General features: G+C 48.1%; 2 protein-coding genes across 4 annotated transcripts in view; one reads left to right on the forward strand and one right to left on the reverse strand.

Annotated features, from left to right (window-relative positions):
- The first annotated feature begins 453 nt into the window (after window positions 1-453).
- Window positions 454-16,526, forward strand: LOC149372789 (adenosine deaminase-like). Its single transcript, XM_089567331.1, has 8 exons — window positions 454-758; window positions 9,239-9,300; window positions 11,345-11,467; window positions 12,006-12,235; window positions 13,924-14,048; window positions 14,467-14,714; window positions 16,120-16,246; window positions 16,391-16,526. Exons 1-8 carry the CDS (start codon window positions 711-713, stop codon window positions 16,493-16,495), a joined length of 1,068 nt encoding a protein of 355 aa, XP_089423457.1. The 5' UTR covers window positions 454-710; the 3' UTR covers window positions 16,496-16,526.
- A 74-nt stretch (window positions 16,527-16,600) lies between these two features.
- LOC149372790 (uncharacterized) overlaps window positions 16,601-25,226 on the reverse strand; it is a 41,458-nt gene continuing 32,832 nt past the window's right edge. For all 3 annotated transcript variants that reach the window (XM_089567329.1, XM_089567328.1, XM_089567327.1), the window contains 4 exons: window positions 23,096-25,086; window positions 20,578-20,702; window positions 18,549-18,740; window positions 16,601-18,005 (listed from right to left, as the gene is read on the reverse strand). In XM_089567329.1, coding sequence (XP_089423455.1) covers window positions 18,558-18,740; window positions 20,578-20,702; window positions 23,096-25,086 — 2,299 coding nt within the window. In that variant the 3' untranslated portion in view covers window positions 16,601-18,005; window positions 18,549-18,557. The remainder of the gene's footprint in view (window positions 18,006-18,548; window positions 18,741-20,577; window positions 20,703-23,095; window positions 25,087-25,226) is intronic.

Raw genomic sequence — 25,226 nt, forward strand, 5'->3', positions numbered from 1 at the left:
TATTTTTACTAAACCTACTTGCTTTCTTTTTCGAAAGAAAAGAAGCCGCCAGAAGCAACTTAAAAGCGACATGCCATCCGCATAAAAAAGGGACGCAATGCATTTATAGCAATGTGCATTTTCTGGACTTTGTTCTAAAATAAGGGTGATAAGGCTCGTGTTCGCGCACAGTTTTTTTGTGGAGATACTTGCGTCAACCTTTTGTTCGTCGTCATTGTTTCGTAAATTAGCAGCTCTGCAGTCTTCATATCACTTCTCGATAACATTTTGTCCCAGCGAAAGCCGTTTCCCGATGTGACATTGACGTGGTCGCTGCAGATGTTCCGAGCTGAAGCGACGCTTAGTATTTCTCTATCAATGCGTGTTTGCACATGATTGGGGGCGAGAGCGCGCGACTGCGCCTCGTGCTGAAAGGAGGGTTCAGGATAAGGCCCTCCTCTCAACAGCACACGCACGGCGGTGCAGGAAAGAGAGGCCAGTGCCGTGTGCACTGGCTCGACTGGCTCCCGAACGCCGTTGGGCGCCTCGTAGCGTTGTGCTTTTGTGCCTTCCGCCCACTGAACAGGGAGTGGCGGTGGCGAGCGAGAAATAGTTTGAAGCTGTCAAACAACTTGAGACGCAAGGCCGTTACCGTCGTACTTTAGTGCCGTTTTGGAAGCGATATCGACTTTCCGCTGTTGTGAGTGGAGCGACAGGAACCAGCTTTCGCGATGAGTTTTCTGAGGCATTTCGATCCAGCGAAGATTCCACGCACTAGGGTGAGTAGTGTTGTTTACCGAATGTGTTTTGCGTGGCGCTGCATGACAAAAGCCGGCTGGCATGACCTTGCTCATAGGATACTATTAGAATCCAGCGATCCCACGGTGGTTGTTGCGGTCAACAATCGTTGCGGTGAGCACGCTCATTCAGTTTCCACAGACTTTTTAAACTCGCCGGTACATGCGGGGTGCTGAGATAAGCAGACGGCGCGTGGGCAACATTGGGCGGTCGTTGCCAGGTTGCCAGCAGGGCGGCTTTGCCTTCACGCGGTGTCACGCGGGAATTCTCCGGGGGGTGGGGAGGTTCGTCTTCTCACGTGACTTGGCAGCCTGCGCGCTGGATTTGAACGGCGTTTGGAAGTCCGCGGGCGCGAGGATTTTAGCGCTGCTCTTTAGGTCTAACTGCTGTTTCGTAACAGTCCCATTATTTCCCGTGACGCCAATGTGCATCCTCAAGTTTGTGCTGGCTGAAAATCAGCCGCCAGTTTGTGTTACGCAACTCCAGTAGGAACATTCGCATTGTTTCTACATTTCTTTTTGGCGTGTACGTCGAACGGATCCGATCGCTGCGTTTTGAAGTTTTGGTCAAAGGTACTACGTCGGGCAGATACAATCAGCATCCTTCAAAGTCGGCGTGTCTCACAAAATTTCCTCGTAGGTTTGGTATCACGGATATGACGGCGCGTAGGTATTTCCTTCCACTATTGGTCGTACCAACACAAATTCAAGTCGACACGATTTCATAAGTGAGGTTCACGTTGTGGTGTAGCTTTACCGGCTGTTTCACTCCATGTCTGCCTATTGCCAGCAATGGGAGGAGGTGTTTGGTTTACTCTGCGATCAATGCAGGACATGACATTATCTACCAATGGCTACCGGAGCACAGCGGCATAGCAGGGAATCACCGCGCGGATGAGGTCGCGCGAACTGCTCACCAGGACGGCGATTTTGTGCTGATCCCCCTTTAGAATTCCGGCCAATTTTCCAATTCACGTTTAAAATCCTTGGACTCAGATCTGAAACTCCGGCTTCCATCCGGCCTGCCACGACGTGAAGAAACTTTACTGTATCGCGTGTGGCTTGATGTAGCTTTTACTAAACTTTACTGTATCGCGTGTGGCTTGGTGTAGCTTTTACTAACCTTTACTCTTTCTTGATCGGTATGGCTGATAGCCCTGCATGTGCCATCTGCGGGTATGACGGGACTATATCCCACATTCCTTGTGACTACCCTGCCAACGGCGTCGAAAGGCAGTCTCTCAGCCGTGCGCGGGAGCGTCTAGATCCACGCCCACTGACGGAAATGAAGATTCTCGTCCACTTGCCGCCGTCGGCGGTGAAGGCCTCAAAGGCACTGCTCCGCTTCTTGCGGACTTCTGGCCTGCATGATAGGCTGTGACTTCACGAATGCTAACTTTCATGTGACTTCAATTTTCTGTTACTCTTTTCTCTTTCATTTTGTTATCCTCTCACTCCTTTCCCCCCGTGTAGGGCAGCAAACCGATTATTCTTCCGGTTAACTTCCCTGCCTTTCCTCTTATTCCTCCTCCTCCTGGTGCTTGGTCGTGATACTTCGAGTGCGAACTATTAAATTTTGGGGCAGGAGCAACCTTGGAAACTGCAAGATTACTCCTGGCTGTTAATGTGCTGTGTGCCTATGTCCGCTTTATAAACTTAGAGGCTTTCCTTGAGGTAAGCCATGTTCTCCAGTAGAAGTTGAATGCGCACCACATCTCTGCTCGCGTGTAGCGACGGCTGAGCGGGGGCCGTTCGGATCGCTCCAGCTTCGTATGCGCAGATGTTTAAACACCCATGTACAGCCCCCGTCAAAAGTGTACAGCTCAAGGAGTTCTCTTGTAATCTGTTCAGCGGAGCTCCCTAGCACATCTAGCAGACGACGACAGGACGAAGAACAACGCTCGTACTTGTGGTTCTTGTCTTGTCGTATTCATGCGCTTTTTCCACCATGTCTTATTGGCGTGCGTGCTGCGTGTTTCGAATGCCTTCTAATCAAATGTCATTCGACTTGCGCTGATACACGAAGTTTCCCAACAGAATTCGGTTCAGACGACATTCGAGTCAACGGGGTACCGCGGAGACATTCAAGAATTTCGAATGCCGCGCGGTGCAACTGCTTACGCTCTGTGGCTGTTTATCTCGATATCTGCTGCTCGATTTTTTCGGTTACTTGTTTAGCAAATAGCTCGTGTAGTCGCTAAATGAGTGCTTCAAGATAAGAGTACGGCATTCAGAATTTACCGCGTGCGCGCCAAATTTCCCCGGCAATGCGAAGATGACAACGATTGCACCAGTACTAGCTCTTTATACATTGTGTTACTGTGCACAAAAAACTAAAAATGGTAGGTGCGCATTACTTATGTTAAACAATTTCGTATTCGCCGGCTGTACCCTTGCTTGTTTACGCAGTGCGACAATGATGTAGGAAGTGCCGATGCGATCGCCCGCCCGGCAAACACTTGACAGCAAGATGCTGACATAGCGCAAGACCGGCGTTTCTCGCTAATTGCCCCTTCTTTCTGCGATGGGAAGAATACTTAACTTTAAATCAATTTATGCAGAGCTATGTTCGATGACCCTTTATATTAACTGAGACAGCCTAGTTTGTTGTCGACAACCGGCGGCGACGACAGCTGCTGGCGGCCTAAAGTATTCCTCGGCAGACTGGGTCACACCGGCCCGTCACAGTAATTGTATTCGCGTCCTGCAATGTCAGCAATCGTCGATTTCAGGTCACTTGTCAAAAATACATTCGATGACCATCTGCGTTTAATAAAACTTGGGTATTCGCCCTCCACAATCGCCTGAATCGCGCATTCGAACCCCTCTGACGGCAAAAATCTGATGTTCTAATGTCACGTGACTTCCTCGCACTCTGCCACTCCTCTTTTTACAAGGGAGCAGCCTGGACTGCTCTCGACTGCGCTGGCCGCAGTCGAGCTGCATCTGTTCTATAACTGGTTTAAAGTGCTCCCACTTCAGATTGCCCACTGGAAGGCGTCCGCTCTCGCGAGATCACTTTTAGGCGCGCTGTTGACTGCTCCTGATCGCGCACTGAAATGAGCCATTAGGCTCGTTCTCACCGCACGATAGCTTCGCTCACCACGCGAGCACGAAGACGCTGTTGTTGACGCATGCGCTACTCCGGCGGCAGCGCTGCACGTAGCACCAGGTGGACTGAGAGCTTCGTCAAAGTTCGTTTAGGTTCGCCTCCTTGGTCACCTCCGTTCTGGCGTCAAGATCACTCGCGGCGTGCCGACAGCTGGAGCTAAAAGCATTTCATGATAAAAAATAGGTGTTCGTGTAAGGTTCTGCGTAGTCCACACGTACCTGTGACCACGGTTGTTTTGGGAGCGGCCAGGGCATATGACAGGCACTGGTCGAGCCACTCATTGGTGCTCTTGGCAAATACGGCACATTTGTACAGCTTCCGCTATGTCGTTATCGAAGGTGGGCCACCAAACATGGCTACGCGCAGCATTCATTTTGGACACTCCTGGACGTCTCTCAGGCAGCAAGAGAAGAACGCTGTGTAAGGACGTTGGCACAATTACTCTATTGTCTCGTAAAACACAGTTCCCTTGAACACTCAGCTCAACGAAGCGCGCCTCGCACGGACTTCCAGGTGACCTCAGGTTCAGATGACATCCCGGACACAGAGCTTCTCTTACTTGCGACAACACTGGATCCATGGCGGTTGCTTTTGCGACGCCATTCGGCGGCAGCAACCCGGTGCAGACTCCTTCAAGCACAAAAGCGTCAGCAGGGCAGTGAGTGTTAAAATTGGTTTGGTTTGGTTTATGGGGTTTAACGTCCCAAAGCGACTAAGGCTATGAGAGACGCCGTAGTGGAGGGCTCCGGAAATTTAGACCACCTGGGGTTCTTTAACGTGCACTGACATCGCACAGTACACGGGCCTCTAGAATTTCTCCTCCAAAGAAATTCTAGCCGCCGCGGCCGGGATCGAACCCGCGTCTTTCGGGTCAGCAGCCGAGCACCATCACCGCTGAGCCACCGCGGCGGCACCGTTAAAATTAGCAGCTGGCTCATCAGCATGGGCAATTTGGGAGCCAGGCCGATACGTCTGGCTGTCGCTGTACTCTGACAACAACAGGACCCAACTCAGTGAGCTTCGTAAACTTCTCGCTCCCTGTGAACCTCGCAAAAAGTTTCTTGGTTCTTGCAATGGCGTACGACTGCAACACTGTCACAGGGTTTATCGTTGCCTTGAAGTCGCCACGTACCCGAAATGGACCATCGGCTTCCAGCACAGGTATGATGAGCGTGGCCCACTGGGACGTTTTCGCAGGTTTGATAACTGCCCGCTCCGTCCTCTGCAGTTCTTCTACGATCCGATGTAAAGCAAGCTATATAGGCCACGCCTTGACAAAACGCGGCGTCGTACGCCGTGAAAAGTGCCGAGCTATTCCAAAAAAACTTTGTTATATTGACTCACCACGTCTTCTTCAGACTTCACGACGTTGCCTTCTCCTTGTCGGATGATGCCTAGCTTGAAAGCCTTCGTCCAGTGTCTTCTCAAACAGCGTAGGTAACGCCCCCTCCACGACAAACAGTCCTGCCGCTCACTGTCAAGTCTGACGCCGGCTTCCAGCGTCCCCAGGACAGGTTTCATCTCGCTGGAAAAGACTCCTCAGTTGCACAGTAGATAGCTCAAACGATGTCGGCGGAAAAAGCTCGGGGAAGTCGTCTTTGTTAGTGGTTGATACATTAGCGCCGGTATCAAACTCCGTATCGAGCTGTACGCCGTTGACGCTTGAACGCGTATATGCCCCGAACTAGCTGTTTGCAGCATCAAAAGGTCAAGAGCTTCGTGCCCTTCACCTGGGTTAGGCAGGTCGTCTACATTGTGCACACGACTGGATCGGCTGCTGCCGTTTCTTCTCCCCGACTGAATTTGCACACTATTGCCAGGTGCCCTTTCTGACCGCTGAACAGGAGCCGCTGTCTTCTTGCCTCGAGGCCACAATGTTCGCTTGCTCTGGAGCTTGGTGAGGTAGTGTCTGAGCTTGCTGACTGCTCAATGCATATGAATCTTTACGCTCAGCCTTCGTGGCTGTGGCTGTGTCTTTCGTGATTCCTAAGTTCAAATGCGTCGTTTCTGAAAGCCAAGCTTGCCCTGGCACGTCGTTGATACCGCTCACAATCTGGTCGCGCATGCAGCATGCGCTTTCTAAATGTTGTGAAATTTCAGTCTTCGGCCAACTTCTTCAGCGACGCAATACAGTCACTTAAGGTCTCGAGAAAAAAATTGCTGACGATTGCGTTACTTCCTAATGCGAAATTTCAGCGCAGCTCATCAGCTGTTTTAGCTTTTCGATAGATTGAGGCAAAGGATTCGAGCGAGAAAAGTATGTACAATTACAGACAACTTGTTATTTTTCAAATATATTCTTTCTTCAAGAAACACTCCACTAACAGTTCTTGATTGTCATGAAGGAAGCTTTGTGGTAGGAGAAATGGATATATGCTCGACTTGCTGCACCAATGCCTGGTTCTCAAAGACGAGGTCTATGCAAGTATTTGGCGAGGTTCTCACAGCCGTGGGAGGCGTTACAAGCGAGAGGAACAAGATATTCCCCCGCATAAGTGGTAATAAATTCCTCTTTGTCTTTATATCTATCTACATTAATGTCCCCACCCACCCTGCCACCCTGACAGGTAGGAGTTAATGGTTGATCGCGAGAGCTCTCTCACCGTTGTCGTCGCTAACGCATGCAGCCCACATCTTTGCCTCATCTCCCCAGGTACCTGTATAACCGCGATTCAGGCGTCCACTGACCCATGAAGCCAGTTATGCGCACTTCCTTTCCTTAAAATGATCGGAGTGTAAAACGTTGCCAACGTCACTGAACACAATGAACGCCTCGGCCTATGGCTTCAGCGCCGCGTTTCTGGCGCAACGTTGTCAATGCCTACAGCCCACATCTCTCTCTCTCTCTCATCACCCCACGTACCTATAAGCGCGATTCAGGCGTGGACTGACCCAGGGGTCCCGTTATGCGCACTTCCTTTCCTTAAAATGATAGGAGTGTAACACGTTGTCAACACCGACGCCATTGAACACAATGAACGCCGACGGCCTATGGCTTCAGCGCCGCGTTTCTGGCCTCCACTACGGCTCCTCTTTCTCTCTTATTTCATTCCCACCTTCCTGCCTTCCCTACGGCGCGGGTCAGGTGTCCACCAAGATGTGGACAGATACTGCATTTTCTTTTCTCAAAAACCAATATACCAGTTTTACCCCCATGTAGCTAAAGCACGATTGAGGTGTCCACTGTTCAAGAGGGCAGTTATGCGCCTTCCCTCCGCTTTCCAAGCTCCCGCTCCATTGGTTTCACAACTTAAAGCGCGACTAAGGTGTCCACTACTGGTTACAACTTACAACTGTCAACGGCGACGGCGTCGCCGCGAAACGCAGAAACGGGCGCCAAAGAGCTCTAAAACTTGAAACTCCTATCAGACGCGCGAAAGGCGTCGTGCTTACCTTGTACGGCGAAGATTTCGGTTAGTCCTGTTATGAGGGCTTGGCTGGTGTCAGGAGGGTCCGTAATAGAGAATACGTCCGTGGACCGCAGCACGTCAAAGACAAAGCTGACTGCTTGTCACTTAGAATGTCATTCGCGCTGAAGTACAACACTTCGACGCGCTCTCGGCTTTCCGCCCACTCCGACGTACTTGGGTCGAAACCGCTTAGCTTCCCGTCGCTGTTCAAGATGGCGTTCAATGTGCTGTGCCGGTCCAGTTCGTCGCTTCCATCCCAGTCACCATTTGTGATAACTGCGTCGTCCCGAGCCATCCCGGCCGCCGGGCCGGAAAAACACGCACGCAGTTCGGTGGATTCCGCACTGGCCAAGCTGGGATATGTGCGCAGGATTTATTTCCGCGGACCCGTAACGCCCCCAGATGCCGTAGCGGCAAAGTAATCTTGTCACGCAACATGCTCTACATAGTTGTTCCATTTATGACAAGTTACTTTTCTAAAGCTTTCCCACAGCAGCGGTTTTACGTTTCAGAGCTTAAACGTTTTGTTAACTCTAGTCACAAAACCCTTGACGTCGCTCCAAACAAGCTCCATCAGATTTAGTTCGCAGTGGCAGGGTGATAAGCGCGCAACGAGGTGGCCTGCAGTTTTAGCATTGCAATCCACCCGGTGTCGGTTACCGCCTGTGTTGGTGGCTTCAGCAAGCTTCATTAGTTCTGCCTTCACCATGTCGCAACTGAGTGAAGAGAGCCACGGCTGAATGTCCTTTTTGGGGCTGCTCATGCGCGACACCTTATCTTGCTTAACCGAGTGGTAAGGCTTGTTATCTATTGCAATACGTCCGTTGGTAGTCGAGGCAGCAGTTTCTCTCTGGACCACCTTTCTTAGTGGTCGGCATCCATTTTTTGTGATAGTCTATCGAGATTATTGTTGCTGAGAACACTTCCCCTGCACCTTCAACAAAAGCGTTTTCGCTGCCTCAGTGGGTCACAATAAATAACCTGAGCACTGCCTTTTCCATGAGGGTTCTGAAGGCCATTTGACAGTTCGGGTCGGCGTACTTCGTGCGCGGATTTTACAGCCCCGTCAGTCCGCACTCTACTACGAGTGTGGCCGGAATTTAACCGCGTTTTGTCCGTGAGGAAAATAAACCTGCCCTGGAGCCTCAGCTGTGCTATATGGTGCAGGTACCGGCGGTGAGACTGCACAACGGGCGTCGCTTCGATCAGTAGTGCGTCTTGGGCCGCTCCTTATACTGCAATCTAAGCTTTGTCAACATCCTGTTCATTGTGGCCGCAGACACTGACGGTAGCGTGGTGCCCTCTTCGAAGTCTCGCATCAGCTTAGCGACAGTCGGAATTTCTCCGCTGTGAAATATACTGTGGACTACCCTAAGGAACGTGCTAAGATCATAATAGTCCAGCCACTTCGTTTACTAACAACCTCATCCCGCATTCTCTTTCTCGGATGCTCACTAGCAGAGCGTTCACTCGCTGAACTTGATGAGCTCTGCTATCCTCGTGGTTAGCGAATTGATGCTTGCACTGCTTCCGCATTCGATTCGAAGTGATCCTAGCACATTCAGCTAGCTTGCTACGACTCTTCCGTTGACGTGGTCGTTTGCGAACTTTCTCTGACTGTTTAACCGCGCTGTGCGGGGCTTGTCAGTGGGACTCGTAGTGGGACCTTCAACGAGCGCCCCGGAAAATTCACATTATTTACGAGCGAGTGATCCCTCACCTCACCCATTCCTCTTATTGGGTGCTGCTGATTAGCTCTGCCATCAGAGAGCAGCAGTGGCTGGGCTGAGAGGGTTGCCGTAGAGGCTCCAACCGGGGGGGGGGGGGGGGGGGGGGGGGGGGGGGCTTTATTTTGATGTAATAGACATGTGTTCTCTCACTCACGTGACACCTGCGGAGAACATCACTAGGAATATTATGTTGCACTTTTCTTCGCACAGGTGGAGCTCCACCTTCACCTAGATGGCTCCATCCGACTTGAGACAATATGGGAGCTCGCGCAGTAAGTACAGCAAATCCGAAGATAAAGAGCTTGCATGGACATTTTTCGACCAAAATTTCGCGTATTTTGCAGCGTCCACTTTCTCTTGTGAGCAAAACAAATGTAACAATCCTTGGGGTTCTTCGCAATGCGAGATAGAGAGAGAGGCAGGGAGGTTAACCAGACAATGCCGGGCTGGCTATGGTATACACATGGAGAGGCGGATGCATTGAGCGAAAGAGAAGGTGAATGAGGCAGACTTGCTGTAGGCGGTCAATGTTTTTACAGGCTAAAAACTAAGTGGCCATGTTCCATACTGAGATCTTCGCGGTACGATGTGTTTGAAGGAGGAGGTGTTAGATCTTTAGAAAATTTGAGTTGATAGCCGAGAAAATGGAAATGCACACTTGTGTTTGATAGCCGAGAAAATGGAAATGCACACTGGTGTCGCATCGACTTAATGTCAGTGTAAATATGTCCTTCTGTGGCAGCGCTGACGTACAGTTAACATTTTCTATACGCGCGACAACTTTTGCTGGCAATGAAACGGAAGCTACGGAGCCGAAGCACCCCCTGTTTTCTTCCGCAGCGGAATATAGTCCTCGCTTGTATTCATTAATTTTTCTTAAAACTTGCGATATTCTCAATATTCGTTGAGCGGCCGCGGTGGCTCAGTGGCTATGGTGCTCGGCTGCTGGCCCGAAAGACGCTGGTTCGATCCCGGCCGCGGCGGATGAATTTCTTTGGAGGAGAAATTCGAGGCCCGTGTACTGTGCGATGTCAGTGCACGTTAAAGAACCCCAGGTGGTCGAAATTTCCGGAGCCCTCCACTACGGCGTCTCTCATAGCCTTAGTCGCTTTGGGACGTTAAACCCCATAAACCAACCAACCATCAATATTCGTTGTTGAAGGCGTATTTCTAACGCAACTACAAACTTTCAGCGTTGACAGCCAATAAAAAGTTTTCTTCATTGCAAGTTTGCTAAGCACGTCTAGTTGTAAGAAGCTTCCATGGATGGCGCAAGCTGTTCCAGTGATGGAACGAAATTGCCGTAGGGTAGCGCTAGGCACATCTTCGTGCGGCCGAACTATTTGGCGGAATGATACAACTGCAGAGCTCCGGTCCTGTAGCCTTCCCTTCATAGCTTTGAAAAGTTGTCGAGTATATGTGCTTTTATCGAGTTATAGTGCGGTGGTACTAGCCGATGTGGCGTGTGCTTTTCCTGTATGCGGCCTGGCTGACAGATAGCCTATCCTGCGCTTTTAGATAATTATCTAGTTAGGTTATCGAGGTAAATAACCTGCGCACCTGTAATTTCAGGTGCGCAGGATCAACAACGTATAGGCAAATGGCAATGACCATGCTGATGAAAGTACAGGCCTTCACAATGTAAGCAACTGTGATGCGTCCAGCTGCGCTGGCAGACCATCTGTTCAAAAATTCGTACAAAGATTGTTGCGATAAACAAAGTGGAAACCTTACTTTCGCTCACATTCTGCCCACGTGAGCTTCCCCTACAGTTTTATTATTGAAAACACTTACTTTTCTTTGCATTACTGTATTTTTCGGTACTCTATTCATTAAACTTTTTTATAATGCTAGGGCCTTCTAGGACCAGTTTATTGGCCTGCAGTATCAATAAATAAATAAATAAATAAATAAATAAATAAATAAATAAATAAATAAATAAATAAATAAATAAATAAATATTACTTGAGAATACTCCCGTGAGCACATGGTGTGTTATAATCGAGCTTGATTCTGTGCTTATCGCTTAGCAGAATCCATAATTAAAGGCCATTATTTGTGCTCGTCACCGTACAAAATGGTCATAGGCGGTCAAGCAGCGGTTTTAGCGAGGCAACAGCTCTCAGTGAAAACCGAGCACAACACAAGCGTTGCATCAGAATGCAGACATAGCACACTTATACGAAGTGAAGGGTAAGCAATGCATTGCACAACGCTGCAGGCTTTCCACTTTTCGCGTTTGTGTGTCGACAACGCACCGCACCCTTGTCTCAGTAACCACGGTCCTTATGGCAAGTTTGTTTTATTTTATTCCAGCAAGAAGAAGATTGACCTTGGCTGCTCTTCAATAGCTACCCTCCGATGGCGTCTTCAGAAAGTGGAGTCATCGTCTTTGAAGGACTTTTTGGATCGCTTTGCGATATTCATGCCGACTGTCGTGTGAGTAAAACAATATCCTCCTTCGTGCTTGAAGTACACATCAGTTCCATTGTTCTCTGCTAGTGGTCGTTGCCTGACCCCCATATTATGCACTTGCGTCTGTGAAAGCTGATGTACTTTATGCAAACGAAGGCTTATTCGGCATTTTTTTTTGTATGCTTTGCAGTCGTTTGCAGTTTTTGAAATTACGCAAGCGTTACAGGTAGCGTAAAGCTCAAGTTAATCTTGCAAGCCAAAAAAAGCAATTATCGTGTAGTTGAATGCGAAGCGAACAGCTCCCTCAATCTCTGCACGTGTCATTATAATCTTTGTCTGTACTGGCTCCCGTAGATCGTAATCAAGTGAAAGGACGAGAAAAGAACGGAAGTGAAAGACGGCGAGTGGAGAATTGTAGAAGTCGTACGCTTCGAAAGGCTTTCTTCCTGAGCCCCCACCGAGATTCGGAATGTTACTTGCCAGTACGCTGGCTGGCGGCAGCGATTGTTTTGCCAGCCGGGCTCAGAGGAAATGCGGCTCATCTGGACTCTTGATTTTGCAGAGGTGATTTGGAGGCGATCGAGCGGATTTCGTACGAGCTCTGCGACAGCCAGGCAAGGGAGGGCGTCGCCTATTTCGAGACGCGCTTTTCGCCTCAGCTGCTGGCTTCGGCGGAGAAGCGAGTGACACCATCGCTGGTCGTGGAAGCAGTCAGCCGTGGCTTGGAAAGGGGACAGCGAGACTTTAAGGTTAAGGCTCGCTCCATAGTGACCTCCGTCTGGGGAAAGGACGGTAAGTGATATTAGTTACTCGTTTATTGTAACTCAAGAACGCGTTTAGAGTTTTTGTTATCTGAATTTTTTTCCTGTGACGTCGCAAAGTAAAACTGCCGTAGAAGTTGACAACTTGGTGGTACTGTACCGTCTAAGTGTACTGAATTGTTGATCTACAGGTTGCCCCAGTCTAACTGTTCACAGTAATATTAAAGTAAGGAAGTGCTCTAAGCGGACAAAACTTGCTTTCTGGGGTTTATAGCAGTGTCTTCTGCTGTTACTTCACTGCTGTTATCAATGTCTAAGTAGCTCACTTTAAATATTTCACGGTCAGTGAGAAAGCGGTAGGAAGCATGAAGAAACGCCGAAATAAAGCATTTGCATGCAGATAGGTTTGGCTTTGCTTTAAACATTTCACCTCCAAATCTAAAACCCGAGAATTTGAGAAACACTATGCGACGAAGCGTCATTGCGATGCGACTGCTGCGTTCTCAAGCTTACACCAAAGCGTGCTGTTGGTGACACATGCGGAACGCTCTCCTACGCTGGGCTATGCGTTTCTGTTTCGCAGTTTGAGAGTTTAGTTATTTGGCATTCTTTCTTATTTACGATTAAGCCATAGCTTATCCGGCTCTGGCGTACTCTCCTAAGCCCAAACGCACCAGAACCGATTAACTCTTACGCTGCGTTTTTACGTTCGCGCCACTCGTGGGCAAAAGTGCGCTGCCTAATTTTAACGATTACGACCTTTTTCTCGGTGAAAGCAAGCACCACGTGAAAATCATGCAAAATGAAACTCTTATATGAGGTATTTCTCGAAGCCATGTTTTACTTTACAGTTAACATTCCGTGTATTGAATGTACATGATGGAAGCCAACAGTCAGCGAAACGAAGGAGTATAGGGGATGTTTTTTTTTATGTGGCGTTTATCATTGGCAGATTAATAGGGCAATTATTTTTAAAGATAATTGATTAGAAAACAGATCTGCTGTTCAGTGGCCACAGTGATGACCCTTCGGTATTGCTTACTCCTCGTTTGTGGGATTTGCTGAGTTCGAAAGCAAATACCGCTCCTATTCATCTGGTTGTCCGGACAAGCATCACACTACTAGGTGCAAGGGTCTCTCGGGGTGTGAAACGTTAGAGACAGGTGTCACCTGGAAACAGACTCAGTGGCGAAACCGTTGCTGTGTGGTAATTAATATTGAACATTGCAATGCGATTAGTCTGTGTTGCTAGCTAATCTATAGAATTAGCTACGATTCTATGGCAGACAGTAGACGGTCGTGTTCGCATAGAGGTCTCGTTGCTTTTATGTTAGTGCGAACGTTTTCCTAAATATTCTCATGATGACTAGAGAACCCATTGAGCCAACGCTGCATTTCTACCATTTTCTTGCGTGTTTTTTAAGGCGGAAGCCTTTAATGCATCATCGTTGTAAGCAGAAGTTGTCGACAGATATGTCACGCTTTTCAATTGGTCGAAATGGTCGTGACGTCACAGTGCGCGAATTTCAAACATCAGTGACACAAGCAGCAACAGCGCGCTTGAGGCTTTCGTCTCACCGCACTTTAGGTCAGCAAAGTGCCCCCTGATTTTTTTTTTAATGTCTCTTTCCTTCTCTTAATCACCCCAGATTGGAGCAGAAATGAGGTGCGACAAACGAGGCGGCTAATGCGACGCGAGCGTCCCTGTCACTCTTTCAGATTGGACGATCGAGTGCTTGAAACTGTGCGAGCAGCACCAGAGCATCGGTGTCGTCGGAATCGACATAGCCAAGGACGAAGTGCAGACGCCTGGCTATACGGCCATGGAAGCGCAAGTTTACCAGGTACTGTACCAGCGATTCCTCCTTCTTGTTTCTTTGGGTACGCATGCGGCTCTCTTGCCTTATGTATTTTTGCTCCAGAGTCGGTTCAGTTCGTTATTCTCCGCCGCAGCCTGGCAGTGAGGGTGAGAAAGGGCTGAAAAAAAAGACATTCTTTGCTTGCCAAGTCCTTCACCCTTTAACCGTGTCTACCCCTCCTCCCACCACCCAGAGTGCCACCAGCGATGTTTTGCAACATTGCTGCAGCAACGACTTCACAGGGGTGTGGCGGAAGGACCCTAGAGATTCAGAAAATCATGATTGGGCCTTGATTTGACTCTGCTTCGTGTTCTGTTAGATCCATTCTTACTTGCACATGCCCAACGCTTCAAAGCAAACATGTTTTTGATAGCCTTTCTTCGTCTTGCTACGACTAATGCAGAGAGCGAAGCAGCTGGGCATTCCGAGGACGGCGCATGCCGGCGAGAGTGGCGCCTACACGACCGTTCGAGAGGCCATCGTGAACCTGAGCTGTGATCGCGTGGGACACGGCTACCGCGTCTTCGGAGATCCGACGGGCGAGACGTACCGTTTGGCGCGAGAGCAGAACATCCACTTCGAAGTCTGCCCTTACTCGAGCGTCCTTTCCGGCGGCTGCCCCCTGGATACCCGACGACATTCCATAGTTAGGTGAGTAACTCAGGGCTGTTAATGTAACTTGAGTTACGTTATCTTTACTCACCTAAATTTATAAGTCTAAGTTGTAACTTATTTTATGGTTATAAAGTTATAGATTAAAAGTTAAAATATATGAACAAAGGGCCACGCCACATTAGCATTCTTAATGATATAATATTTTATAACTGCAGTGTTCTGCAGCCGTAAAATAAAATACACCATAAATAAATCAGTTTATGAACTAAGAAATCACCGCTATGCCTTCTAGTAACAAAGCGAATTTTTTATGCTGCCTTACATGTTTGATACCGTGCTTTGAAGCTTTAATTTGATAGCCCGGAAAGTGCTGCCTACGTCACAGAGCCTAAAACGCTCCTCTGTGAGCGATCAGACGGTTGTATTAAGTTTTTCTTCTAAACCTGTACTTATAAGTTCGAATTGCAAGCGTACTTGGTCTCAGAATTTGCTGTCTGTCGAGTGAAAAATGAAGCTACCTCTGGCAAATTAAGGGCCTTATGCTCAAAGCACCTTGCATGAAAGACCAATTCGAGGCTAGCTCGCACCTATGACATCGGTCATTGTGATGTCTTAGCATCCGATAGCTATGGCGGCGGTCATCCACAAATAGTTCTATCGAGCCAAGGATACTTACGCTAGGTGTACCTTCCGCTTCATTGCTGGTGAACAGCGTGATAAAGTGATAAAACAGCGTGATTCGGGTCCACAGCTGTGTGTAATAACTGTTGCAAGTTCTTGAGTTCAGGATTAGAAGCAAATTTCGTGAACGCAGACCACGTTCAGCACTTAAGAGGAGCCATATGCCAGTGCATTATTACGATTAAAGTCGATTTGTATCTCGCGTGCCTCTTATTCAGGGTCATGTAATTTGGGGCTTTGCTATACCGTCTCGCGCAGCAAAATTTGATAGCTTGCTCATCCAGTCTCCCCAGACATCATCGCTGCATACGTTACAACCGCGTACGAAAACGGGCAAAGTAGCATTGGTGCTGTCGTCGTGAGTATCTTCACGATTTCCCGGAGGCAATTCAGCGGTCACAGAAATGTTCAAGTCACTCGACTTGAAATTCATGCGGAACCCACGCGCACAGGCTTCAGTACAGGTTCACACAGCTGCTTGCTAGCATGCCATGAATGGTTCATATGATGCATGCAGTCTGGACTCGTTGTCGGCAGTCATGATACGGTGGTACTGGGCATACTTAGCTGTAAATGCAGATCTCATAAATGGCTGGTGGCGCTTAGCTGCTCCAGTAGCGATCTGCAGTGCTCTTAAGCGACTATGTAAAAGTGGTATTATTGTGTGTGGCTAGTACGGACGCGGCATTTTCTTCCAGCTGATTACTGTTGAGTGTACTTACTTCGATTTCTATATAATATCATCTCTGCTTCTTTCAAGGTTTGCTGAAGACAATGTTAACTTCTCGATCAACAAAGATGACAGCACTATCACGGGGAGCACACTGGATGATGAGTACGCCTTTCTGAAGCATCTTGGCCTTTCGGAGGCCCACCTTATCAGAGCGGTAGGTGATTTTTCACTTTAATTGCAAACAATAATTTGGATAGCGTCTACCGATTCCAGATCTCTAACAGTGACCCGGTTCGTTCTCGCCGGTATAGTTCTGTACACGAAAACTGCAAAGCTGTTTTCTCTTTTCTTTAATCAGAACATAAACGCTGCTCGCTCATGTTTCCTGCCACAAGCGGAAAAGGAAGATCTCCTTCAGCATCTGTGCAAGGAATACGGAGTCTTAGTGAAGGTAACTTCCTGAATGGAATAAACGCTTTTGAGTGCGGTTTCAATTTATTTGTTTTTGGACCTTAGCGTATACTCACTAACCATAAAAACATAAAAAGAAGAGATCTAAAGACACTAATAGTATATGACGCGTTTATTGTCATTTTTTAAGTTTACTGTACTGTCCTTGTGGCTTAAACAGTAGTGAACCCACAGTACAGCATTTCGGTTCCAAATTATACAATGCAATAAATCTAGCTGAACAAATACATGTGCCATTTCTGGCCTAGGAAAGTGACAAGTCTGTACAAAACAGCTGAGTACAGACAGAACTGAGTGCTTAGTTTCTAGTGCGCAAAATAACCCTCAAATGGAGTTAACGTTAAGAGTGACATTTAAGGACAATACCGTGAAAAGAAGCAGTTGAAGTACACGGATGCACTGTTTGAGATGCGCTCAAAACTTGTTGTAAATGTTACTCTTTTTTCATGGACAACCCAGGCAATAACTGTTCGCAGAAAATACCAACTTTACCCTCGGCTTACATGGTCCATGGTTTGGGGACTACTAGTAGACCAACAGAAGCTTGCTAAGTAACATTTTTGGCGCGATGTTTCGTTCCTGGCCCTTTGCAAAGTCTGACTAGCTACTTAGACCTCGCAAAGCGTGCAAGCAAAAATTGAAAGACAGATCGCACATATCACTCCAACCTATGCTTATGCAGTGAGCCCTGGTCATGAGTAGCTTTACAGAACAACCACATATTCGATTCTGCAAAAACTCGCAAAGCTTTGATTGCTTCTTCTACCTCACCCACCACAAAATAATACAGCTTATTTCAAAGTACGCTGCCCGCTGGCTGCGGCTCTTGGTTTGCACATCTATAATAAGGGTATTAGTGGGGCCCTTGTTAGCCTGAAACTGACCACCCGTTTTCTTTATGGTAAGGGCATCGCAAAGTACACAGCAATCACTCGACTGATACATCTCTCGTTTGGAGCACTTTGACCTCCCTGAACGCTGAATCAGATCGTACTGTACTCATTACGTGTCCTTGCGATCGCCTTGATACCCGCTATCATATGTCTCTCTAGCTGCACATGGTCTGTGCGTTAGTGGAAAGAAAGCACGGCTGTTAGTCGAACATGCCAGGCACTTCTGCTATGTGCGCAAAATGCCTCGGGGAGGAGGTGCTGCTACCTTTTGTCATATATTTCGTATGCAGCGCTTACGAATGTTACTATGCATTGAAGGGAAGATATGACGCCCTATCGCAGTTGGGTGGAGTGGAATATGCAGTTGTCCTCGTTTTACAAAGATGGAAAAAGTGTAGCACACCTAGATTCTTGTATATACCGAAGAACAAATAAAAGAAAACACGTATCAAAAGTGTTCTGGTTCCAGAGACCTCTTGAGGCAACGGCCTGGTGACTTGAGCGCGCGCACTTGATAATGTGCACAGTTCACGCATTGGAAGTCCACACACTCACACCAAGGAGTCTAGAAGCAAGCTTCCATGCACACTAGTCATCCTCTTCCGATTCCTGCGGCAAGGAAAGATCGTGCTCAAACTCGCATCAAATGTCCAAGGAATGTGGCTTTTTTAGTCAGTAATTCATTTCAATTTTATTACAAATTTAATTCAATGCAAGGGAACTTTAGTGCCTGAACAGAGCGTAAAGCGACGTTTCCAAACTGTCAGTGCTTTTCGGAATAGCTGCATAGGCCAGTATAACAAAGTTCGCTCCGTTTATTAGTGCATTTTCTCGGTTCTGGTCACCTGAAATTTCAATTTACTAGCTGATTACTATCAGCCGAAGTTTTTTAACGAGCTGCAGATTATTTCCATGACATATTTAGGATATTCGAGGATTTTTTTTTTATTATTGAAGTGGTGCTTCATGAAACACTCTCTAGTGTACCGCTTACATCTCATTGCAAAAGCTGCCAGTGTATATGTTTCGGACCACAACTCATACGTCTTTCGACTCAGGTTTTAGCATTAAGTGTTTAATCGGACAGCTTTCCACGCTCCATTTTGTGCTAGGCTCGCTAGCTATTGCATGGTTTGTGGGTTACACTCGCACCTCGTTGTGTCAGATGATCATGCGCTGCACATCGTCCCGGGAAAGATATCTTGTAACGTTCCTCTTGTCAGAAGTTGTCGCACAGCTGCTTCGACCACTCCCTGCGCTTGGAAGAAAGGTGACGATGCGATGACCAGGTCCTCCGGAAGCGCTGCGGGCGATGCGGGTGTGCTCCGGGGGTAGGTACTCCTCCTGTTGATCACACGAAGAAGCGGAGAAACACAGTTGCCAGACTAACTTCGACACATCTTGCCTCCTCGCCATCCCCTCCCCCACCTCTCCCTTATGTCTCCACGCCCAGGACAAAAAAATGATGACTGTTATGGCCTGGTTACCCACCCTCTCACAAGCCAATAGCGTCTCATGCATTTCATAGTTAATCAATTTCTTATTTTATGCGATAGCATAGAAGCCTCGTTGGAGCGAAAGCCCGGAGACCGTTATCGTCACCCCCGGCAGGAGGCCACAGCTGCCAGCCGTCCTCCTCTCCTTCTCCACCTTCTCTCGGTTCAGTTGTAGTGGAGGAGAAGGAGACGCCGGACTAACAATCACTCATCTCCTAAGAACATGACTAATAGTGATGCAGCAAAAGTTAAAAGAAGCGATCAGAATCAGAATCAAAATTGGAATAGGACTGTATTAGAATCAAGAGTGGAATAGAATTGGAGTTGGAATAAGCCGCCGCGGTGGCTCAGCGGTTATGGTGCTCGGCTGCTGACCCGAAAGACGCGGGTTCGATCCCGGCCGCGGCGGCTGGAATTTCTTTGGAGGAGAAATTCTAGAGGCCCGTGTACTGTGCGATGTCAGTGCACGTTAAAGAACACCAGGTGGTCGAAATTTCCGGAGCCCTCCACTACGGCGTCTCTCATAGCCTTAGTCGCTTTGGGACGTTAAACCCTAATAAACCAATAAACCAACCTAACCAGAATTGGAATAGATTGCAAGTGAAAGAAAGATGCTATCACATTTTCTTTCTATCAATTTAGTTGATCACCCCTAAATTTTGTTCTACTTTTCATTGCATTATGGACTATATCTCGACCGAACTGAAGCCAAAAGCAAGCTATAGAGCGGTAGCGTCCCTTGATGGTAGGGAACATTTGTATCGCTGCATTGGGCGAACCACCTCACTCTCAACCCTAGATAGAAATTGGAAACTCTGCTATATAAAAAAAATTGGACGGTCTAAGAAGGGGCCAGGCTTCCGCGTTGTAAGAAATGTCAACAAATGCTTGGGTGCAGCCACAGAGGCGTTAGCTGTAACCATTTTCTTGACCATAGTTTGTCTGTCGTCTCCAGCATAGCTTGCCACACTGACTTTTTTGCCTGCATGAAATGAGTTAAGCGCTTAGTTTTCGGCTTTATAATATATGAGTCATAAAGGACTATTTACAAAGGCAAGCACTGCTGCTCACAAATTTCGTACGTTATTCTTTACGATGATTCAGTGGCTAGTTTACAATAACTCCGACTTAGCGAAGGACTTCTGATTGCAAAAAGAGCAAGCGCTAAACACTACTGCAAGCAGCCCTTTCTTGCCAACAACTACGAATAAATGACGTTTTCTCGTGCAGTTCAGCTGCTGCGGATCTTTTAGCTTCCCTTTTAAACTATCTCTTTTTCTTCTACTACATTCTTGAAAATTTTGGGAGGTGTTTATATTACTCTGGCTAAAATATTCAGAAAAGTTGTACTTTTTGACCGGCAGACTAGAGGGTGCGTTCCTCAAACAAGTGCGTTCACTATGCGTGCAAATACGTTCGTTGAATTTCCCCTACGTTTGTTGAAGTTCAGCGACGGGTTTAATATTGCCTTTCGTAGAAAACTGCCAACTTTTAGCCGCCACCTTTATACCTCAGTATCACGGACGGTAATTAATACAGGACACCTTTACTGCAATCATGTAAGCCGTGCATCGATTGATTTAACATTGCTCCTCGTTGAATGCGCTGATACAACGTGGCAGCTAAAGGGTCGCTGCAGTACAAGTGGAAGTAGTCCTTGGCTTTCTTGCTTACGCACATCTTACCTCGACTTCAAGGGCCTCCATGTCGTCGATCGGTACGTCAACCTTTGTATCCATACTCTCCTGGATCTCAACTGCTTCCCCCTTGTCAGTAATAAGATGTCTGGCGCGGAAAACACCTCCACTGTCTGGGGAAAAAAAGAAAAGACGAATTCTCTGCAGAAAAGCTTGAAGCGTTAAAAAAAAATCATTTGGCGAATTTCTGCGTTACTTTTGACTCTGTACTCGAACGCTATAGGCACCCTGCACCCGCCAGGCACCGCCACCGTAGAGGCTGCGTTCAGCTCTCCCGCGCGGCCAGTTTCTCGTCCCTGTCAGGAAGGCTCGCCCCGCGACCTCGAAGGGATGGCGTCTGCTAGCGGCTGCCGCTGTTCGTAGAGGCGGAATTTCGACCTATTCATTCACGAGGCTGAAAAATTCTTTTGAGGAGCGAACGTCAGGAAAGTAACGAAGCGTTTAGAAGCAGGCCATGTACACAATGTGAAAGAGGTGGTGTCGTGCGACGGGAGCGAAGTAGCAGCCCGGTGTATTGCGCAGACAAGCATCACTGCGCCACCGAAAACGATCAAATTAAAGCTAAGAAGTATTTCTATCTAAAGCCTGTCAGCGCTGCACTCTCAATCAATTTCTTTTTATGTAGCTATCTTCCAGTAGGCAGCTTGTAGCCGCGAGCTGCAGTTGCAAGGCAGGCAAATGTAAACACGCTGCTGCCGTTGCCGTGTTTTGGAGCGGAGTGAAACGCTCTCCAAAACGAGCCACCCTCAAGCCTGGAGTGTTCCTGCATTTAGAAAGGCTTACCCTGAACTTACTTTCAAAGACAGCCAGGCGGTATAACATTGAAGGTAATTAGAAAACTCCAGTTTCTGAGCGAACGGCGCAAACCTGACTTCATAACATTCTCGTTTGCCGCACCTTCGGTGTTCGATGTGGAATACCCTGTCCAAACTACGCCTTGAAATGATGTGTCCATTGCGTAAACTGCCACTCATATTTTCTCTTTTTTCAGCAAATGCCAGATCAGTTATCGCTACAACACGTGCGTCAGTATTTTGGTGATATGAGATGTCCAATGAGCGAGCTTTTGCAAGCAGAAGAGAATGCAAGCGGCGGCGAAGCGCCTGTGGGCACTGAAGCTCCTGCGGAAAACATAAAACTGTTTAACTGGGATTCGGCAAAAAAGGAGTACCCCGGCTATTTTATGCAGGATTCTTGTAGAATGCTTGTACTCAAAAAGCGGAATTTCGTTGCAAAATTTGTTTAATTTCTACGCATTTAGCACAAGCGCCATGACTCTTCGACATTAGGATAAATGACTATTGTACTATATTATCACCCAGTCGTTCAGACGTGGAGGCAAAGATTTATCAGGAGCATGTTGCCGTTGCCCCTGAAAACGTGCCTTCACTGTCGAAAAAGACGCTCGACGACAAGGCGCAGTTGAAACGAGCAAGAATTCTGCGCATAGCTCGAACTTTTGTAAACGATTCTATGCAGCGCAAAATTTGGGCTCCTTCCTAAGGTGTGACTGCGGGCGAGTTTCGGCGTGGCTTTTTATGCCCACATATTGTTGACATCCAGGTCAATGACCGGAAATCGTGGGTGCAAGAAGATGGAAGGGTTCCCAGAGAGCCATTAGCATTCCTCCGAGTCTGCTGAATGTGCCATGACTAAAAAACCTGTGTAGGAGGTAATGCATGAGTCAAGTAAGCGTCTTCCGCACGGGTTTGACCATTGTCTGACCAGAAACCGCGCGCGCGTGTTGCCCGTCGCGAAGGGTGGGCCGTCTCCCAATGTCGCGTTGGAAATCCATAAAACCTTGTCCGAGGCGAATTTATATCTGTATTATTGCGTCCTACAACACAGCAATGTGTCCTGCTGTTGTTATGTGCCATTTTGTGCTCGGGAAGGAGGCGCACAACTGCGTCGCGACGGCGCGCGCAACACAGAGGGAGCTGTTGGACCGCCCCCGCCTTCCTGACAGGGACGCGCGCGCCGCCGCCAGTGGCGCGCGCGTCGCGCTGGAGCAAGATGCGCAAGGTGCCTATACTCTGAAATTATTGCATTGTGAACAATGGGATGCCTTAATAGCATTCAAAGAATAAAAATAGAATATCTTCTCCGAAGAGAAGGCATTCCATCGCAATGTTAGGTTACCACAGGTGACCAACAGTTGCTATTCAGGGACAGAGCTGCGAGGTTTTTTTATGGTGCGCGTATTAGTCGGTTTATTAAGATGGGTTTCGGCCTAAACAAACTTGAGGCCATATTTGGTTATGTTTTGTTTTCCTTTACTCGGGTCATCTCTCATTGGTCGTGGCTCCCGGTGAAGTAGGCTGCGGCGTTCGACACAGATGACGGGGAACAACAACAACAAAGAAAAACGTTGCAAACTACTGCTTCAGGTAAGTTTCAGACTCGGTCATTTACTCTTTTTATTAATTCGCGCTTAATTATCGGGTTCATAATTTGGCACGAAGGGTACGCACCATACATTACACTAAATACGCCAAAGAAGACGCACCCTCATCCAAATCAATCTCCCTGTAGGCGTCCAGCTTTTTCCCTCGGGAGGACTTGGCATAGAAGACGTCGTCTTCTTCAAGGATAGGGTATGTGTCCGGCTTCCACTGATTCTTAGCAGCGGACGAATACCTCAGCGGGGCGGAGGAGTAAAGTGCTTGGTTTCCCGAACCGCCTTCTAATGTTCGGTAGTCGTAGCTTGGTACCACCGGCTTTTCCTGCACAAGATAAGCATACGTTCTGATGGGTGAATGAGGGGGCGAAGGAGCGTAGTAGATGGAACCCGGCTTCTCCTGACTAAGCTTAGAGGAACTAGCTGTGCCCTGTGTCCTGTTATCTCTGGTGTCCTTGAGCCGGTGAGGTGCCTCGGAGCTGTCTTTCGACCTCTCAGACGCAGGGGAGTAGCCACTGTCTTTGTTGGACTTTAAAGACTCTACGGATGATGACCGCGACCACCCTCTATCTTCCTCTGGGGGCCGCTTGCTTTTGGCTCCAGGTACCCTCTTTTCCGTGCCGTTTTTGGAAGTCTTCGACTGCGTTGCTCGCCTGCCATCTTCGTTAGTTTTACGGGACGAATGCGAGATGCTGCCGGAAGGGTTCTTCATGGCGGATTTCTCTGTAACTGAAGCGGGTGTGCGGTCTTGCGATGGTGTGCGGCTTGGTTTGGTGGCCCGTTTTTCAGAATTCCTGCTCTTGGACTCGTCCAAAGAGGACTGCTTAGCAAGGCTAGCGGCGCGACTACTAGACTCTATTGATGGGTTTTGGCCTTGGGAACCGACGCTGTGAACTGAAGACCGCCGCTCTCTTCGACTGGTGTTGTCGTTCAGCAAGTCCTTCCTTACCCCGGACGACGTGCTGTTTACAGATGCGCGAGTTTCATTTACTCGCATGCTCCTCTGCGTCAAAGGGCTGTCGTTGGGCGCGACTTGTGGTTCTTTCCCGAGTCCTGAGCTCGTTGCGTTAATCGACCCGGATGACTTCCTTCGAGCAGCTGGGCGTGGTTTTTCCCCGCTCGCGTTAGCTTTAGTGTCGCTCAGCTGGGTTCCATTAGACGCCTCACTTTGTGGTAGAGCACCTAATGACTCAGAGGCCGCACCTCTTTCTTCTGTAGATCCTACTTTATCATCTCCCAAATCTTTTGAAGCGGATTTGTCCATGATATTTTCTGAGAGCTCCCACTGCTGTTTTAGCGCGTCGATTGATTCTTGTCTGGCGCTTAGACGGGATCCGCTTCGTTTTGCTGAACTTTTTGAAGCTTCCGTTTCGGCCCTGAGTATCTGCTGTTCGTGCTCGTAAAAGCTGTTGAGCGACGCCAAGCTGATGTTATCACTTTCCTCTGGCTTGCTGGTTCTGTCGGGGCTCGTTTTTAACTTGTGATTGCTGTTCTCAGACATAGTGTGCAGGTGCTGTTCCAGATCTTGCAAGTGTTTGGCATCTTGCGGTGGTGTCGTATATGCTATTTCAGATGGATCATCGTTGTCTGCCTCTTTGATGGGAGGTGATATGTCTATCATATTGTCCGTTGGCACGTCTTCTCTAGATAGTTGCGCAGCGCCGTTTGAGCCTGATTGCTTAAGCGGCATGTTAGGCTCAGGGGAATGCCCACTGTTACTCCGATTTTCAACGCTGTCGTCCGCATTGTTTGCTGTGTCTGGGGGAGGCTCAGTGTAGGATGCAGGTTCGTTTGCGTTCTCGCTGGACATGTTTTGGTCCGGTATATCCCGATTAATATCTCCCCCTCGCACTTCCTCGAGGCTATTGGTTTGAATGGCACTATCTTCCACTTCATGGTTACTGTACAGCGACATTGTAGTCGCTGTTTCCTTGTCTTCAGTGGTTGATGTGGATGCTTCTTTCATGGCAACAGCTGCCATTTCTTGGCTGTGGCTTTTGGTTCCCACTTCATAATTATCATTTTCGTCCTGCGCTTCGGCGATTTCACTTTGGGAAGCCTTTCCTGATGCATTTTGGGCAAGTGTTTCATACGTTCGCCTGCAAGACAATGAAAAAGAAAGGATGAAGATGCGGTTTAAGATACATGCCTAAAGACATGAAGGCGTGAAACTTTGTGCTAAAGGATCAGCGTTATGTCCGTTGCAGTGTGAATAAAAATTTTCATGAAAGCAAAGCCA

The sequence above is a fragment of the Amblyomma mixtum genome, chromosome 1 (assembly GCF_055824585.1).
Source record: "Amblyomma mixtum isolate Tamu chromosome 1, ASM5582458v1, whole genome shotgun sequence".
Lineage (NCBI taxonomy): Eukaryota > Metazoa > Arthropoda > Arachnida > Ixodida > Ixodidae > Amblyomma > Amblyomma mixtum.

Coding starts and splice junctions, on each gene's coding strand:
- LOC149372789 (XM_089567331.1), top strand. CDS start 711: ATGAGTTTTCTGAGGCATTTCGATCCAGCGAAGATTCCACGCACTAGG. Junction 11,468..12,005: donor ATATTCATGCCGACTGTCGT/GTGAGTAAAACA, acceptor TTGATTTTGCAG/AGGTGATTTGGAGGCGATCG. Junction 14,049..14,466: donor TGGAAGCGCAAGTTTACCAG/GTACTGTACCAG, acceptor CGACTAATGCAG/AGAGCGAAGCAGCTGGGCAT.